Below are 19,218 nucleotides of genomic sequence, written 5' to 3'. Positions count from 1 at the left end.
TAGAATCACACGAGGATAAACCTTTTTCCAGACTAAGCCCTTAAAAAAAGATTGTGTAAGCAACATAATCTACAGAGGAAAAACTTGCTACGTGGTTTGTTTTTTTTATCATAACTGAGGTACATTTACTGAGCACTGCATGAGTCCTTCCTTACAGAGGAGTAATGTGTTTGTCCCCTCAAAATGCGTGCTGAAGTAGCTTCTTCCAGCTGGTGTGCTTATTCCATAACTTTTCTATTAAAGGGGGTCATGAAGCTTTCTGAGTGGCCATCAAGGGTAAAGCGTTCACGGAGCAATTCTTGCTTCCTTGCTAGCTCCTCTGTTGCAGCTTCGGGGGCCCAAATCTAGAAAATAAAGGTATCTGTAGTTAATTTGGACACAACTTCTGCAACTGAAGCGTTAAGAAGATACTGTTGGCCAAACAGCCATGTTCTAGCACTCCTTTCCATCCTGAGACACAGAAGAAAACTAGTGCGGCCTCCCAGGGAAGATACTACAACAATTTCTGTATGTATAAGCACAGCATTCTCTTGTTGTCACTTCCAATGTATAACATGCCATGGGCTCAGATTGGGGATAATATGGGAAAGAAGATCCAAAGCTAATTGTTTGGAATGACTGACTCCGGCCCAAGGTCCTCAGAGTGGAAAATAGTAATTAGCCATAGAGTCACTGGCCATGTAGCCTTATTCCCCTGAGACCATCGCAGAAACGAGCCAAAATCAGGGTTAGGGAAACGGCAAACAAACTCCAAACAAAACCTCTCAGTCAGCAATGGTATTCCCTTCCTTTTTAAGGACAAAAAAAAAAAAATTACTTCTCTCTCTTCTTCTTTCTCTGTTTCTCAGTTATTGGCAAATAAGTATTAACAACTCCCTGATACAAAAATTGTATTTCCAGTATTCTAACTCTAGGAAGTAAATATTTAGTGTACTGTGATCCATTTAGTTCGGTAACTGTCACTGACATAAGGAATTGAGAAGGCAAGTCGGAAGCGCCAGTCCCATGCACAAGGACTCCTATCCTTTAAGTGTAAGAATGTAAAAATCCATACCATGAACATGGTTGCATTTGTGTTTTACTGTCGGTCCACTTTAATCCTATTTTATAAACCTGGTAAGAGCTTGATTTCCATGATAATTTGTTTTACACAAATATGTGTATGTATATAATCTATATACACACATATATATGAACCCTTTCAGTTGTTTTGTGGTACTCTCTCTAGCCTGTGTCACATCATCTATAAGCTAGTTGAGTTGTGAAGTCATTTCGTCAGGTGGTTCTGGTTTTCGATCTACAGCAAGGTCTACCTTTAAATTGACATGAAACTGCGCTCATGTTTTGCTACTGTACGTACTTTTCTGGGTTTGAACGTGATGTCATCTCTCTTAGTAGCACCACTGGTTATCAAAGAGTTCAGATGAATAACACCGTCCTTAGGGGAATGTGTTGTCTTTTCAAGAATGGATTTTTCTACAACTGGCAGAGATATCTGCAAAGGCTGAAAGAGAAGAAGTTATCAGTTATACAAATGCATCGCGTTGGGAAGCGAGGCATGCATCCTGTATCTTCTGATGCATCTTTTGCTATCTAGTTACTGTGTGTGTATTTTCTTAATCTCTTCAGAATCTGGTTTTTGTAAAGCTGGTAATTTTTATAACCAAAATTTGTGAGGGAAACCTTTTAATGATGACTCTCCTTCTTGGACACTAAAACATTAACTGCTCTTTAAGACTCATGAGACAATCACCTAGTACTACTGGTGATCCCATTCTGTGCCGGGTGATGCATAAATAAGCACCTAAGGTTGTCATCCTCCTGCCTATGAAAGTCCTATACTATCCCTGACAAATTCAAAACATGTTTGAAAGGGGGAAACGGTGATTTGGCTACTGGGACATATTTATTACACTGTTCCGGGCAGGACTGCTAAAGGAGACTTCCAGCAATACAGATACAATTGCATTTCCTCTCTAAATAGCACCCCTAACTAAGACTAACAAGTACCACTGGTAAATCAGGAAGATCTCATCCACAACAAGACAACCAAGGACGTGGTCGTGGAGCAGGAAAGGCACTTGGAAGTACAACAGCCAAACATCAGTGTGGGATTTGAGAAACGGGACTCGGGTCAACAGTAGAAGAGGAAGGATGTGAGACAAGCTGAGAAGTCAGCAAGCCCGATATTGCCTCAATGAGTTCAATTAGCAGAATAAAAAGACCTTTCTACTAATTTGAAGGGCCTTGGTCTTATCCTGTGAAGAAACAGGTGCTCCCTTTAAGAAATTAGTTACTGGTTGTTCAGTTATTTACCACAACAGAGCTGGATGATCGTAAACTGCAGGAGGAGGGGGAAAAGAAGAGGGAATGTTTTTCTGTGTCCTGTCAGTGATATAGGACGTAATTCTTCAGTGGGACTGGGGAAGACGTGAAGTTCACGTAATTAACAAGTCAAAATTTCAACCAATGAACAAGTACTAGTACTGGCAAGAGCAAGCACTGGCTTCTGAAAATACTCACTTTAACAAAACTGCCCGATTTATAGCTTTAGAGAGAGACATGGATGGCAAATAAATGAAAGAAAGAAGCACTCTGCTATTAGGAAATCAATCCTTTGTTACCATCTCTCATACCTCTTTTTTCACAGCTTGTACCTCTACAGGCATCAGTGTAGAAGCTGACTTTGGCTTCACAACTTTTTCTTTCTCTGCTTCTTTTTTTTCTGGTACTTTTGGCAAACTTTCCAGTTTATTTTGGAGCAGATCAATTATTCTAGAATCTGCAAATACTTTAGCAATATCAAGAGCATTCTTTCCTGTATTTAAAAAAAATAAATACCTGTATAAGCCACGAAAATGAACCTTCGCACTTGTTATTGTAACTGGATAATGACACTACAGTCAACTGAATTTAATTAGGCCCCTATTTTGATAACCATTCAGTGTGCCAGCAGCGTGCCTGCCAGTGGTGTGAGGACTGGCAGTCATCAGCGCTGCTTGCAGAAATAAGGGCTTGCAGAAACAAGCCTCGAAACCAAATATTGCAGAAATTCTTGGAGTGGTTGCTTTGCTCTTAATGTCCTGACATTTGCAGCTTAATATGCTGGTCCTGCAGGTTGTAATTTTGATCTTGGAGAGCTGAGAGTGTTTAGCACTAGGAGACAGCTAGCGTAGTGCAAGGTTAGGAATGTAGACCGAGTTATTGTAGGTATCTGCCTCTTCCAGTGCTTGCTCTGGGGCTGGCAAGGAGTCAAGGGAAAGCCCCGTGGTGTAAATGGGGCTGAACACCTTCAATTCTTAATAAAGGAAAAACTCTCCTGGAGCTTATGAGACGAGACCCTGTGGCTGTAAAGTAGCTGCGAGACTAAATCGCTGTGTGAATTAGAACTTCATGTGGTAACAGAAATGGAGAATACACATCCCTTCTACAAGCAGCGTTTCACCTATAAGGCATTTTGGGAAGGAAAGTATCGTTATGTAGCAATGTTGCATCCTATGTTAGAGCAAGTGCTTAAAATGTGATAAATGTTAACTGTTTAAATTACTCTGAAAATAGAGGAAATAATAGTGAATGAGGGATCTGCTGCAAGGAGGTAATGCTTCAGTATCCGTTCAGATTTGTTTTTCTGTTAAGTATTTTTTTTCTCAAGAAGTAATATTTACATGCTAAGCAGCAAGAAATTTTTTTAACCAGTGCTGCCTGTGCATAAAAAATAAGCGACTTAAATGGGTGGCAGAGTATGCACTGGCCACAACTAAAATTGAATTTGCCAGGAAATAATATTATTAACTAGACAGAATTTTTTCATTAAAGCCACTTACAGCTCTGTAGATATCTTGTGAGGAGCAACAGTCTCCTTAATCATGTTACTTTATTTTCTAGATGCATAAAACCCAGGAAAGCTGACTACTCACAATAGTGATTCCACACTGTAGAAAACTAATGGAACCTAACTCTTACCTTCATCCCAGTCCTGATAGCAACCATAAATTCAGAACACTTCTCAAAGTGTTCTAAGAACTTAGTGGTTTTTTTTTTTTTTTAATAAAACATGTATACATATAAGGAAACAGGCCTTTTTTGGAGACACTGATATTTACCATTGCTGTTTGTAGTTTGGATGTCAGCACCTGCATCGATTAAAAAATAAACGATGTCCAATCTGCAGATCTCAATGGCTCTCATTAGCGGGGTTGCATTGCCTACTGCAGGCGCATCCACTGCTGCCCCAGCCTTCACGATCAGTTCAGCAATATCTAGGTGTCCGTTATAGCAAGCGTGATGGAGAGGAGTCCACATGAAATTGTCTGTTGCGTTTACATCAGCCCTACAAAAGAATAAGAGAAGTTGTGGCAGGTGAGCCAGCTACTACATCCAGTAACAGCTCCAAGTACAAGCGATGTTAACTGCCCACTGCAATGGCATATTCAATGTAAATAAATATTTTCATATTGCTACTGCTACTCTGAAACCATTTTAGTACCTGATACATAGCATATCATGGAATATTAATTGTAAGTGTGTGCCTGGGTGGTGATCATATCCCCCTCTAAGCCAACACCGTGTCCTCTACATGGAGGTTTTCACAGGTACGGAGAAAAACGGGCATTCAAACAGCTTAGTCCTCTAAAATGCTGCTGGTGTTTGTGCTCCAGCTTCACTGCGAACAGCAAAAAGCAGATTAAGGAATTCAAAAAAGAATGCTTCTGGGCCACAAACAGGTACTCTAAAACATGTGGCAAAACTACCTACTGTCCAATTTACAAATGATTTAGAGAATGTCTATCTCGGAAAATCTGAGGATTTAAGGTTTTTTCAGCCACTGTGTCGCTTGACTACATCAGTTTCTGCTTCCAGGTTAAAACTGGCCTGTTCTGGAGGATGCAAGGGCTAGTTTGGGGGAGGTGTTTGCAATATGCTGCCTTTGGATGAAGCTGAGGGGAAAAACATTATCAGCCCTTTAGCAACTGGCTGCCTTGGGAGCTTTTGGGCTGGGGTCGTGCAAAAGCAAGGCTTGGGGAGCACAAGCCGCTAGAGCCCCTCAACGGTGTTAAAAGGGAAGAAATACGGTTCCCCCCTATCTTTTGAAGAAAGTGGAGTCCATGACCGTGCCCGGATCTGCGATCTCCCCTGTGCACCATGTGTGGGTTCAGAAGGGGTCAAAGCCTCATGAGGGGATTCCCCAGTACTCGAGCAGAGTGAATTACGTTCTGCTGTATTTAGGACAGCCCAGAGGTCCTGAACTGAACTGGGGTCACTGTCCCGTTTACTCTAGGGACAAAGAGCTGATGTCTGCCCAAGAGACACAGAGGGAAGGAAACAGAAGAAAAACTATGAAAGAATCTGCTTCCAGGGATAGCCTTTTGCTTTTCAGGTCAGGTGGTTAATATTTAACTCTAGATCAAAAGAACAGATTCATCTGTTTATCTTTTCTTGTTTAAATTTTTAATCTTTTTTGGAATTCTGCCTTTGGTGAGATCTTATCGCAGTAAATTCCCCAGACCTACCAGTTTTACCTTTGTTATCTTTCAGTTGCTTAGGTATTATGGCTTATTTGTATGTAGTTTTCATTTCCTTTATATTTCTCGTTAAAATAAGCGGTTCCAGTTACTCTACTTTCTCTCTCAGCCCAACCTCCATGCCTGTACTGATAGTCTGTCCGCCCTTGAATCCCTTTTGCTAACTCCATTCTACCAGAAACAAACCGATCGAAGGGAACAGGGACAACACAGCACTGACTTAAAAATTCCTCAGCATTTTCTCCTGATCAAACATTGAATTTGCCTTTAGCACAAATTTAATTTACTTCTGAGTCTTTTTGGAACAAGATAGAAAGTGGATACCATGAATTTATATTTAAGCGTCAGCATTTTCTATAGCTCTGAATAAGTGTTTTGTTTTCTATTCGATATGGATGTGTGATGTGTGATACTGTACTGAAAAGCTTGTATTGCAAAAAGTATTTGAACTCCCATGCCAAACTGAAAGTATCTGAAAGTCCATGCTGTTGAGAGATGCAAAGCTAAACACTGTACTGATGATAACTTTCCTCTCCACTTTCTGATTTCTGTAAATTTAAAAATCTCAATATTGTCTTTTTTTTTTTTTTTAAACTAAGTTATTACATTGCTAGGTCTAACTGTTAAATATGATGAGATGTGACTCCAGTGCTGTCTAGTGAGGCTTGACGAAAGCAGGGAGATTAATTTGCTAACTCTTGCATCCTTATCTTTGGAAGACCTGAATATACACACTTACACAACTTTCCATACGCCCTAGGAATGTCACTGTAATCACCAGGGTGCTGTTAAGTCTTTGCAGGAATTGGATAAGTGGCTGTAAGTCATTGCTCCTTAGAAATGAATGGTAAAATGAATTCAAGCTATAGGTAGAGAACAAAGCTAATGTAAATATCTTTGAAAAATGTTCATTTAAGCGTTTGTGAATGCCTGTAGGACTACAGCAGTCTGACAATAAAAAAAGAGATTACACTATTACACAGGTACAACTGAATCTTTCTTAAATTGCTTTCATTTTTAAGCTGTCATTGAGATTTTTCACAAGTGTGTCTGCAGGCTACAAAATTGCTGAAGCACTTCTAAAGTAAGGAACAGACTAAATAGCAGCACGCGCTTCTGGTGTAAATCCTGCTGCCTCAGCTTGCTGGGGCTGCAGAGGAAAGTGATGATAAGGCTTATCCCGTTAACGCATTCGCATGCAAAGGCGCTGGCACGTGGAACAGGGAAGTCCAGGATTGCCTCGATGATTCAGCTAAGAGTACCTTGATGATTTCAGGCAAGTCACTTGAGCCAGATTTCCCCAAAATCATTTGTCCAATTTTGAGAGTTCAGTTTTGAGGATGCGCTATTTGAGACGTGGGTATGAACTAACTGCAGTTCCGATAGACTTGGATTTGTAGGTGCTCTGCATGTGACCAAAACGTCAACAGCCCAGACACCAAAAATTTCCAACTGGCAAACTTACCTCCTGGGTGTTTCTATTTCCCTATTCCTAAAGTGTGAAAAATAATAAACTAACCCTCTGTAACTCAGGATCTTATGGAACTAACTTTAGTATTAAACGTTATGCAAATAAAAAAGAAACCATAGTCTGTCGCATCCCGGTGTTTACTGGTAATTTATGCTTTTGAAAGCCCTTCCAAAATAGCAATTTAAAAAAAAAAAAATCTCTAAAATGATCTTACCCTTTCTCCAGAAGATACTGCACAACATCTATGTTCCCACTTGCACATGCAGCCATCAAAGGTGTTTTGTAATATTTATCTCTTGTGTCTACTTCCACGCCCTCCTCAAATGCTTTCTGTAGAGACAGAATGTCTCCTGCTCTGACAAGGTAGTTAATATTCATGTACATTTTCCTTGGCTCATCTATATACCAGGCACGGTCATCGTGCACGGGATGGGCAGATGGGTGGTCTCGGTTAAAATGATAGCTATCAGCAGTGTTCTGAATAGCCTCAATCATGTACGCAGGGAAGCCATCTTCCCTACGCGGACATGCGCTCTTTGGAATAATGCAAATCGGCACAGGGACAGCAATGCTTCTTTTGCCTCTTCGTTTCTTCCCTTTCTTCCCCTTCTTCCCTTTTGGTCCAAAGGATGCTATAAGATAGCTTTTCTGCAGGTATTTAGAGCCTTTAAAAAATTCTTCAGTGTTGATTCCCTCAGGGTGAGATCCTTCGTGCATTTCAGCAATAGCTTGTATTTGTTCAACGTCCACAAAGGCGCACTGCTGCTGAATAACAGATATAAAATCATCTTTAGCTACTGTCCCATCTCCTTGGTCGACAGCCTCAAACGCCTTGCAGAGGGCAGCCTGGTGCTCCAAGGACCAGTCATATAGCCTCAGCGCCCAGCGGGGGTTGTCCTCCTTAGCCCCAGGCTTGGACTTGTTTTTAAAGGTATTTTCAATTTTACGCAATTCTGCTGCTGCTGCTCTAAAACCTCCTTCCTTGGCAACAGCTCTTGGGGTCTTTGTTAACAAGTTTGTCCACGTAGGATCACAGCCTAAAAATACGGACCCAATTTCACTGTTAATGCAGTGGAATTAGTAATTAGTGATTACATAATATAAGAGACTTGTAATATACATGCAACTAATTGCCACAGATCTACAATTTTATACTGTCTTTACTATAAATAGCGATAGTAGATGGAACCATGTCATTGATTTCGGACTGGAAGGTTAGCCATGTGTCCGTATTTGTTTCCCAAAGGGAGATTCACTGGGCAACCCATGCTCTACTTATCTGTCCACTCGTGAATATGTACAGGAAGGCAGAAGTTCAGTGAAAATTTTATGGCTTTACTTAAAGTGGTGAGCAACGTTAAGAAGAAACAAAGATTAAAATGCCACTCACCGTTCTATACCCCAACCTTGCAATTTGGCAACGGACCACTAGTTAAACCTTTGAATTGCAAGAACAGAATGCAGGATTTTGCATGGTGGTCTTCAGTCAAAGCCTGAAGTGATACAATTATCTGATTAAGGTAGAAAATGATCATAGCTTCTTTGGAGTATGTTTCGACACCCATGGGTGCCAGGTTTTCTCCATGACTACACAGAGTTAATTTTTTTTAAATGATCAGCAAACCAAAAATTAATTTTCTGTTGGAAGATTCAATATGATACTTCTAAAAACCACTAAAACCAGAACCACTTAATACAGTCCAGTTCTAAATTATACAAACCCATGATGTTTCTGCTGCTTTCTTTAAGGAATGCTTTATCTCAGCCACGTTAGTAGAAATAAGTCATAATAGCCTATGTTAGGCACTTCTTAATGAGAATTACATACGCCACACGATACTTCAGAGAGTCAAATCTTTCATAAATGCCCAAGTGCAATCTTTCCTTTAGCACAGCAAAAGAACATACATGATAGCTGCAAAGTAACTTATTTGTAATGTACCTCTTTGTCCTATAAACTTGCAGCAATTTGCAAATCCTCCCTCTGCAGCGTAATGAAGAGGCGTATTGCCATTCAGAGCAATCAGGCCCAAGTCTCCATTATAAGCTGAAATAATCCTCAAAATCTAAAAAACAAAGACAGTACCACCAAAAGTCTTGTCTGTTTCTTAAGATGGGGAAGTGTGAGAATGATTTACAAAGAAATATAATATCATATATTCCCAGTTTATATAGAGAACTTCCCTCCCATGGCCAGGTGATCAACGTGCAAATAACATTCAAGTTTTCTATAGTACTGTGCTTACTTAACTGAGGAAACAGAAACCTCGTTCAGCTGTAGACATCAAGGATAATCTTCATTCCTGCCAGCCTACTGCAGGCCACTGTCTTAAAGTAACACCGACATTGCATGCACAATCAAAACTGCGTAATTTTATATACTTTGAAGATGATAGAGGGGATAAGGAAGAAAGTGCCTACCTGCAGCTGTTTGCATCTGCCCTTATAATGGTAATATTTCACCCAAGCTACACAGCTGTGACACGCTACATATTGAGAGAAACAAGCTCTTCGATGGAGCTGTTCACGCCAGACAGCCACACTAGCACACACACTCAGAGGCACCTTGGCAAAAAAGGCTCTGCAATTATGAGAGGTTCTATCACTGCTGGATTCCCTTTGATACTTAAAAAGAAGCTGCTTTTGATTGTTGATTATTATGCTTTGATCAGCTGAGGTATTGGACTCAAAAAAACCAAAACAAAACAAAAAAACAACAAACACCCAACTCAAAAAACAAACAAAACAACTCAGGTTTGGCTTTGCAGCAATGTTTTAACACCACAAATGATGATACCTCAAAAAAGCCTCCTTTGGCTGCAAAATGCGCAGCACTGTGTCTTTCAAGGTCAAACAGGTTAACATCAACTCCTCTCTCAAGCAGACCACGCACCAGCTCGAGAACGCCTTCTCTTGTGGCTTCCATTAAGGCTGTGCGACCTGTGGCCTGCAAGGTAGGAAGAAAACAATTCAGAATTTGTTTTGCATGCTAATTCAGGTTGGAACAATATCATCTGATTGTTGCAAGGTGGCGTAAAACTGAAGGTCTCCTTTTAGGTATTACCGAAAAAAGGAGACAAGTCTAATAGTTTCAAAGACACTTGTAGGTAAACTTTAAGAATCTAGTCATAATGCTACTAAAATATGAGTAGTCAAATCCCAGCGACTCAAGTACATTAGTGGCTTGAGTCCCTTGAATAGTACTTATGAAAATCAATTCCTTAGTTAAGCAATTCTTTATTCTGTGTGCATGCTCTCATGCACATTTACAAAATTTAACACAAAACACCACCTCTATCGTGAAACAGCATAAGGAGCTATGGCTGGAGGAGTGCTATGAGGAAGGCAGAGTAGCTGAGGAATTTCACTACTGCTCTAAGAGGAAAAGTTCATATTCTAAACGGTAGTGCCATCTCTTTTTCTAGACAATAGTGTATGTTTGTGATTAGCAGTACCTATTTTCTTTATAATGGCTGACTTTGGTAGATCTGGCGACCTTCCCAAGAACAGAGCACATCTTGGATCAGGGATCGCCTGCTATTAACATGTTGGCCCACAGCAACACTTGGAATATCTGACTTGCCACTCTACAGAGGGGCAAAGAGAGCAGCGAGCCGTGGATATGTTCCACTGAACCATACGTTCTTCCCCAATATGTGTCTTTCTCTGGGCCTAGCAACCCATTCCTATTATGTGACCAGGTATGTGTCCGTCATATTACAAAGAAAAATGCAGGTTTCTCATAGTGCAGGTACACTGAGTGCATGAAGTGGACAGGTGCACGTGAGGATGGGATAAGGATGTCCACACATTGGTTTTGCTACAGCTACAAGCTAGGAAGGCTACTGCAAAACTGGGGCCAAAGCAAAAGCCATGGCTAGCTTTAAGGGAAAGCTTGAGCTCCTTGACATGATCAACAGCACAGAGCTTCAGTCCTTCAGGTCTTTGTTAAATTAAGGAAGTAAACAAATAAATTACTAAGACAGATGTACAAAAGAGAGAAAAGAGCTTCTTGCGTCTCGTCCCTGCCTTGATTCCCCATCAGATTTTTTCATGCTGGACTCATGTTCTAGTGTATGTTATTTCAACCCTGAAAACCTTCAGGCACATCCAGTCAAAGTACAAATCAGCATCGCTCCACTGAAGTACAGTGAACTGCAACTCCTAAGAGCTGGCCCAGTCACATGTTGTTTTTGTAAAATATTTGCACTCCAATCTACAAAAATCTAAATCAGGATATGTGGTTCAAGCAGAAGACTTAAATCCCTGCTGCTGCAAAAAAAAGGGTGGTACAGAAGAAGAGAATAGGCATGGCCACAGAGTTAAGCACCTGCCACTGCTTTAGCGTTTCAATGTCAGGATTTACGGCCATATACTCTAGTCGTCTGGTAACTATTCTGTGTATAGATTCTTAGTTACAGAAATATTCATACTGGGTTTCTTGCATTGGGATTTGCTCCTCTTTCCAAGAAATTCAGACAAATTTCTTTAATATCATGAGCTTGCTCACAGGCTTGTAGAAATACAGGCTTCCCATCAGTAGTACAGTTGTTAACATCTGCACCATAATCCAAGGCAATCTGCATGCAGCGGTAGTGCCGTCTTGTAGGTAAAATGCAGTAAAACAAAACACCTGCAAAGAAAAACGGCAGGGATTATGGTGCAATACTAAATTATTAGAAGGGTTACTTAGGCTGTAAGCTTCACAGCTAAACAAACTCCTTCAATAGAGGCCCATTAGCTTCTCTTAGGGTATATACATGCAAAAAAGACATCTAGTTTAGGGCCTTTGAACTTGGGGAGTAAACCAGAATTTAATATGTGACAGGTCACGGGAGGAACATGATTCTCAATCGCAAGTTATCTTTCAGCTGTGTACTGGAGAGACCTACGATTTAAAGGCCTAGACTGCTCAGGGAGAATTATTTTCATTTTCATCAAAGCTTTTATGGCCAATAGCTTCTGGTGAGCCGTAAGGATTACCTTCAACCACGGTTGAATCTCTCTACAGATTGGACACAACATACGTAGCAAGTGTGTAACACAGTAAGGGGTCATTTTATGGTATTCCTGGTCTGATAAGGTTCCCTCTTCCTTACCTTTCCCTTCATTATCCACAGCAGTCATGTCTGCTTTAGCTTTTGCTAATAAATCCAAAACCAACTCATGGCCTAGCTCAGCTGCCTTCATTGCTGGAGTACATCCCATTTTGTCCCGGACATCTGGATGAGCTCCCTGTTCCAGCAAGAAGCTGCACATGTCAGTGTCATTTTTAATGGAGGCCAAATGAAGGGCACTATATCCTTCCACAGGCTCTGTGAAATTAATGAGATTTGGGAATCCATTCTGGACCAGCTTTTCTATTTGCTTCTTGTCTTTCTGGTGAATGCACTGAAGAAGTTTGTAGATTTGTAAGTTTAGAAGTCTGTTATCTACTGGTAACATCCTGGAATACAAAAAAATGTCTTCTTTCAAGGAAGTGATTTCTGCATGGGAAGAGAAGAAAATGTGTAAACTCAGAGATGAGGTGATAATTACATGCCAGTAAGAACAGGAATCAAATTATGTTCAAGGCATTAAAATATCCACTTTAACTTGACAGAGCACGAAGCTTTGAATGAATTTATCTCATTTAGTATATACAGCATATATAGAGACTATCTGAACACATGCAGCACCTTGCAAAATTATTCTTTCTAGTCTTCAAACTGTTCTGAAGAAGTCTCATTCAAGGTGAAAATGAAATTAAGAAACCATAAGGTAGCTGCTTTCCATTCAAGGAACTGTTATAATCTACAATTACTTGGAAGCCTAAGGGGAGGCTGATCATCTGTCATTTTAGTACTTCAAAGGGGGGGAAAAAAAAAAATCACAAGTCACAGTGTCCTCCGCACTTGCTGAAACCTAAAATTGATACTAGCATCACCACATCAGTACTTGAGTACCTTCTTTTTTTTGGTAGCCAATGCATGATCTTCCTGCAGGGCTACGTACATAAAAGAATAAATTGCATTTCTCTGCAGCAAAACCCTCGGGGGAAAAAAAGGATGCAGACAGCAGGGCGCTGGCCTGGAAGAAGGTCCCCCCAAGTGATGCAACACGTGCTTCTTGAGGAAAGTGTGGTGCAGGAAACCAGCTTTGCATTTCCTTCAATTTGGATTTTTTTTTAGGCTTTTTAGTCTCTTTTAGCCAGTCTCAGCACTTGTGGCTGGAGGGCCAAGCAAGGGTCAGACGTTATAAGGACCATTTCTGAAGCTTGCTTAAGTGGATGAGAAGCTTCCTATCAGCTTTAGCAAGCCTTGGGTCAGCCTGTCGTCCAAAAATGACAGTGCGCTTACAGGGCATGCAACAAAAAAATGTGGAGGAACAGCATCCTGTTAGGGAATACTTGGGGTTTGTGGTTTGGTTGTTTGTTTTTTTTTTTATTAGCAATCTAGCCTGTAAATGGAACCACTCAGCCACCTGCCTGGCTACTGCTGGGTGCTTTGTGGATGTCCAAGAAAAGGTGATTTTTTAAGAGAGAGATGTAGAAAGAAGCACAATTCCAACAGATGTTTTGAGGCAACTCCTCCCATTCTGGAAACGAAGCCTGAAAGAAAACAGCAGGAAAAGCAGAAAAAAATGAATGAAGGCTAATCATATTGGGAATAGATGGGAGAGTGGTAATTTTTGTACCACAGGTACAGCATGCCAGTTGTCATTTCTATAACTACTGTCTTTCATTTCTTTTGAAGTTCTGTGGCCAGCCTATTTTTGGAGCAACAGAGACAGCCGTCAAGTTTACTGTTGACAGATTTCCGAGAACTGTCCCTCTTGTGTTTTCCCCTGCTAAACAAGCTACTTGGCACTCTCCCCATGCATCTGGCCCTGATGTGCAAAACAACCCCGTTATGCCCTCTGACTGCAGCTGATCGCTCCTCCTCTGTAACAGAGTTAAAGTAGCAGAGGTGTTTCAGGAGAGGAGTAAGGAAAAGGTAGGAAAGGGCCATACAACGCCTGGAGCCACTTAAAAGCTGCCCTTTCTAGTCTATGGAGCCACTTAAAATATTGAAAAAATGTCCATGTTTTGCTAGAAAACCTGTTTGTCATTGTAACAGTTTTGACCAGCTCTACACCACGTTTTATTTGAATGGCATTATTATTAGAAGCTGCTTGCTTGCCCGAGTGTTTAAGTGGGCACAAAAATGCCAAGACTTTCTCTTTGCAATGAAATCTGGTCAGAATAGATCAGCTGCTCCCAGAGTTCGGGGGCTTTCTCCATTTCAATTTGACATTGCTTAAATGCTAAATTCTTTTCCGTGTAGGTCTTACACAACCCTCATTCTGATCATATACAAGGTATATTCTTACATTGCATGATTAAATCGTTAAATAACAATAACTTAAATCTGTTGCCTGTGGCTTGTTTATTCTCATCCCTACCACGTTGTGCTTCTTGTGGCATATTGTCCTGTGAAATGGAATAAATGCAGAGATGATTTTTTTCTACTGACAGGGGTTACAACTATAGCAGCACTCTAGTCCTAAAGTTTAGAGTTGAGAAATATGGCTACGTCTGAGTAATGCCCTGGTAGAAGCGAAAACTAGTGTCCCCTATGGAGTCTAGCTTTTAGAGCCTGAAATGTTAGGAAGTAATTTCTGAGCAAATCCTCAATACAGGCAGTTTTTCCTGGCTTCTGAGCACAGGGAAAGAAGTGGTGTAAATTCTGCGGGGGCTGTGGCAAGGAGCAGCAAGAAGGTACTGCAGGGAAGGCTCTTACAGTACTTACACCACTGAAATTCAGCAAAAGAAATGTTTTTAAAGATACTTAGATGGAGCTGACAAGCTTAAATGTTCTCTTGTACTCTTGTTCCGTTTCCCACCACCCTGCAGCAGCAAGGAACTTGGGTTTACTTCCAAAAACTGGATCCTTTCTTCCCACTGTTATAGTGAAAGGTGTCTCCGCCCATGGCAGGGGGGTTGGACCCAGGTGATCTTTAAGCTTGCTTCCAGACCAAACCATTCTATGATTCATTATTTGCACCCTGGATTTTGCACAGCATTGTTTCAGGAACTCATTTAGGATCAAAACTTGCCTTTTCTTCCCTTCTTTCTCTCCCCTGGAGCTGCAAACACTGAAGAAACAACATTCTCCATGGAAATAGGTTAGTAACGCTACAGAACATGAGCAGCATTGCAGTTGGTAAAAATCTGTTAGTAACACTCGATGAAGGCACAAATGGATATAATATTCAATGGATATGGATTTGGGTTTATTTTATGGATTATCCTTGAGATTCAGAACAGTGCTAGTGCTACCTCTTGCACAAACATTGCACTCAGCCTCTGAAGTACAAGCATCCCGAATAAGCATGTCCCAGAGTGCCATGTTTTCCAGCCAGTAAGATGACACACTGGCAAAGCAAGTCTGAACCTGAAGCGCATCTTACACACCCAAGCAACTGCTAGTTGTAAGTAAGCACCTGCCACCACTGATGTTCCTGTTCCTGCCAGCGTCCACAGCAGAGACACAGCAAAGGGGCAGGAGCGCAAGCGGCACAGGCTGTCGCAGGAACAGCAGTGGCTTTGAGAGGCAACGGGAGAATCAGCAGCCCTGGTGGGAAAGGCGGACATGTGCTGCATGTGTTAGACGCCACAGAATAGGGTTGAAAAACAACAAACCACAAAATATTCTTGCAATGTCCCTGTATATATGTCCAATGACCATTTTAACAGCATGATTAGGTATTACTTGCTCCCTACAACCTTTGCCTCACACAGGACATGAAACTGACAGCACACCTTACACTTACTGCACACTTTCCTTTTTGCTCACGGGGTAATGTATTACACTCCATTACAATTTTAGCCCCAGTTCAGCCTGATCGGTTTTTCCTGGTGCTTTTGAGCTGCTTATCATGGTATTCTTTTAATACTTCACATGCGGTAACAAAATTATTTCCGTAAACATAAATGAAATTATTTTCATCACAACAGTGAAGTATGTTGTTATCTCGATTCAGCCACCAGTGAGATCCTACCAAGTTTAAAGTCTTTGCTTCAAAGCATTAAGAACCAACAATTTACATGAAAAACACCGTAACATTTTAACTGTGACAGTTAATATTTTTTTGCAGTATTTCTTGAAAGTGACTGGATCAAGTTTTATCAGAAGTTTCTACAGGAACAGAATCAAAGTAAGACAGGTGGGATAGAAAACTCTACCCAGAGTCAGATAAAGTTATAAGCAAGTGAAACAGGCTTCTGTAACGAAAATATAGCTACAGCATCCTGCAAATTTTCATTAAGTAAATACTATCAACCACATGTACATCATAGAGTTTTTACCATTTAATCTGTAACAGATCTTTTAATGGAAAATAAGGAATTGTTAAGATGGCTTTGAGACAGTCATGCTCTGGGGAGGACTTCATGAAGCTATAATCATAAATCCCAACCTTGCTACATCTGCTTAGTAACAATTTTATCTGTTGACAAACATCAACAGAATCACTACCTTCATTCTGCCAGCTTGTATCATTGTTTTGGTTGAGAGCATGAACTCATTTCAAATTCAGATTAATCCTTTTCCTGGTATGCCTACTATTAAGAAAATAATTTTAATCAGATTCTTGTTTTCTCACAAAGCTTTCCAAGCTGTGATCGAGGTACATTGACAGAGAGGAAAGGTCTGGTGGCCAGCGCTCTCACTCGCTGACTCTGTCGAAGCCTGGTGTCTGACTGCTGCTGGAAGCGCTTGTGCCTTCTTTTTTAAAGTTTGCAACATTTTTCAGTTTCAACAGTTCAAGTTGAAAACATCCCTTTAATTATCACTACTCACAAACCAGCAAACAAAATTTTCATGTGTTTTTTGTTTAGTGAGAGAAAATAGCTTAGCACTTTCTAAATTTAATCCATTTGCATGCTGGCCATAGAGATAAGCACGAGCCCTATACGCCGGCATAAAGCAAACCAGCATGGTCACAGTGCCACGCTATATTTACAGCTTTATAGCAATAATTGCACTGGATTTTTGGCTGTGACTAATGTTGAATAGGAGTGATACAGCAAAATCCTCCTAAAACTGAATTCCAGTATAATGAATAGCCTATAATGCTGGGTTGTCTCTTTGACCCCTTCTTGGTGTTAACTCTCAAGAAATGCTTTGTCTTGGGCTGAGGCATAGCTTAGTGCTGAGTGACGGTCACTTCCCTGGCGCTTCTTGTCCAAACCGAGCAGGTTTCAATCTCGTGTTGAGATCTCGGCGCAGATACAGCCCTCTGGGAAACTGGGCCCAGTCCTCAGTGCTGTAAAGACAGTCCCGAGGTCATGGCTGGATTAGATCAGATGTGTACCCTTTTGTCTTCAGTTTACCTTAAATTTCCAGTCCCTTTGGTGTTCTTCCAAAATGGAAGGTAACAGAAAGGGGCCAGGCTGCTTCAGGGAGGGCAGGCAGCCCTGGGGGCCAGCGGCCATCAGGTATATGAGCCACAGCTGCTGGGGACAGGGGCTGAGAGGAGGTTGCTCCTCAGCTGGGAGGAGAGCTGGGGCTCTCTGCAAGCCCTTGGGCTGCTGGGGAGTCAGCGACGAGGCGATGCCACAGCCAGGAGCGAGGAACGGGGCGTGCAACCGCTCCTGCAGAGCCTGAAGTGCTGAGGGCCCTGGAGAAGCCAGGCAAGGGATAAATCTGGTGTCGGTTGATTTCTCTTGGGTTGCGACTCAGAGAAATGGTGGCCTGCAGAGAAGGCTGGCTTTAACGGGAAAGAAACTGCTGGAAAGGGAACACGTTGCAGGGCTGGCGCTGGCCCACGCCACGCTGAAGCGGTAAGGACTTCCTTGTCTGAGGATGCAGAAAGACAAACTGAGGTGACTTCCAGTCCGCCCTCCTCCGAGAGCGGTGCCAGGCGTAAGGGGGGTGCTGGTGCCTAGCGTGGGGTTTTTCCTTTAGGAATCTGAAGCACAGCAGCTCTGTGGTGCCGCTCCTGCTGTGCCCCCCCGCCCCCAGGTGGGCCTGCACCCCACGCGGTGCCCTACGCTGGCCCTTCTCGCCCGGGCGTGCTGCGAGGACGGATTCAGCCTTCACAACCCGCCGCCTCCACCCCAACCCCTCGCCAAGCAGCTGGGGCGGCGCCGTCCCGCCTCACCCGGCCTCCCTCGCACCACCCGGCCCCGGTTCACCCCTCACCGGGCGCTCACCTGAAGAACCACGGGACCCCGAGAGCCCGGCGGCGGCGGCCGGGGTCCCCCTCGCCTCAGCGCCGCGTCGCTCCGCCGGCCCGCGCCGCGCCCGCCATTGCCGCCCGCCGCCTCCTTGGCAACGGCGCGGGCGGTTGCGAGGGGAGGGAGGCGGCGGCTCCCCTCAGCGCCCCGGCGGGCTGCTGCCTCCTCCGGGCGGTCATTTAGAAAGCTCCGGGAATCACCGACAAAGGTATCGGCGACGGTGCTTTTAGTATGGTGGTGCAGAAGTGCGACTTAACAAAGTTTGATGGCAAGGTTCACTCTTGTGGAAGAACAAGGAAAATGGAGTTACGCTGGCGTTGGAATGATGCTCAGAGACCGGACCGGCGCAGCGTAAGGAAGGCCCTCCCGTTGAGTCACGAGGGTCAGAGCAGACCCCCTTGCTTTCTAAGCTCCTGATGGAGCTTAGGTGCAGCTAGGTCCAATCTTAGTCTCAGACTTGGACAAAGGTTTATGCCTAAGGGATTGTACGTGCAAAATTTATATCGTGTTTCATTAGCATCAACTCAGCACGCAAAGTTACCGAGACAAAATCAAAGTTACCGTACTACGAGGTTATGCGCGGTATCGGTTGCTTACCAAAGACCTGCTGTTGGTACAAGGCCTCTCTGCCTCGAGGAGCCGCCCTGAGAGGTGTCCCAGCCCAAGGGGAGGTCACCGCCATGCTGCCTGGCGGGGAGAGCTCAGGGAAGGCTCACTTAGGCTGTTCTATTTATAGGATAAAGTGGTTGGCTTGTAGTCAAATTACATGCCGTACAAAAGGTATGCAGGAGACTCCTTGTACCCACAACTTTCTTCGTTCCTTGATAAATGAGTCTTGGAAGAGCCACCCGCAATTCACGTGTCAATCGCATGACTGGTGTGCCAAGCTCATGTGCATCGATGCCCACCGTGCCACTCTGCTCCTTTGTGGGTTTTCAGAGAACAGGTTGAAACTGGCGGAGCTCACGGCCCGGCTACAGCTTGGGGCTTTGCCTCTTCCAGAGCCTGCACCAAACCACCGGCAG

At 42.8% G+C, this 19,218-nt stretch overlaps 1 protein-coding gene across 2 annotated transcripts; it reads right to left on the bottom strand.

The window, feature by feature from the left end:
- Positions 1-88: 88 nt before the first annotated feature.
- ANKEF1 (ankyrin repeat and EF-hand domain containing 1) lies at positions 89-18,271 on the bottom strand. 2 transcript variants are annotated; one of them, XM_087775667.1, is made up of 10 exons: positions 18,170-18,271; positions 12,093-12,479; positions 11,427-11,626; positions 9,791-9,940; positions 8,936-9,059; positions 7,208-8,030; positions 4,104-4,330; positions 2,637-2,818; positions 1,361-1,504; positions 89-344 (listed from the first exon to the last, which is right to left on the bottom strand). In XM_087775667.1, the coding sequence occupies exons 2-10, from the start codon at positions 12,436-12,438 to the stop codon at positions 219-221; spliced, it is 2,322 nt and encodes a 773-aa protein (XP_087631793.1). In that variant the 5' UTR covers positions 12,439-12,479; positions 18,170-18,271; the 3' UTR covers positions 89-218. The 2 variants fall into 2 exon arrangements, 1 of the variants encoding a protein (XP_087631793.1); XR_015708421.1 differs by lacking the exon at positions 2,637-2,818 and having other exon boundaries at positions 217-344.
- Positions 18,272-19,218: the final 947 nt, after the last annotated feature.

This window comes from Nipponia nippon, unplaced genomic scaffold (assembly GCF_047370975.1).
Source record: "Nipponia nippon isolate SJK-2023a ecotype South Korea unplaced genomic scaffold, ASM4737097v1 scaffold_4, whole genome shotgun sequence".
Classification (NCBI taxonomy): Eukaryota; Metazoa; Chordata; class Aves; order Pelecaniformes; family Threskiornithidae; genus Nipponia; species Nipponia nippon.
This window is presented reverse-complemented; position numbering and strand designations above follow the sequence as displayed.

What these genes read in the sequence shown, in the direction of transcription:
- ANKEF1 (XM_087775667.1), bottom strand. Translation starts at nt 12,438, where the DNA reads ATGTTACCAGTAGATAACAGACTTCTAAACTTACAAATCTACAAACTT. An exon ending in CAAGTTTATAGGACAAAGAG is followed by an intron (nt 8,031 to 8,935) that starts GTACATTACAAA and finishes CCGTATTTTTAG; the next exon opens with GCTGTGATCCTACGTGGACA. An exon ending in CCAAACTACAAACAGCAATG is followed by an intron (nt 2,819 to 4,103) that starts GTAAATATCAGT and finishes TTTTAAATACAG; the next exon opens with GAAAGAATGCTCTTGATATT.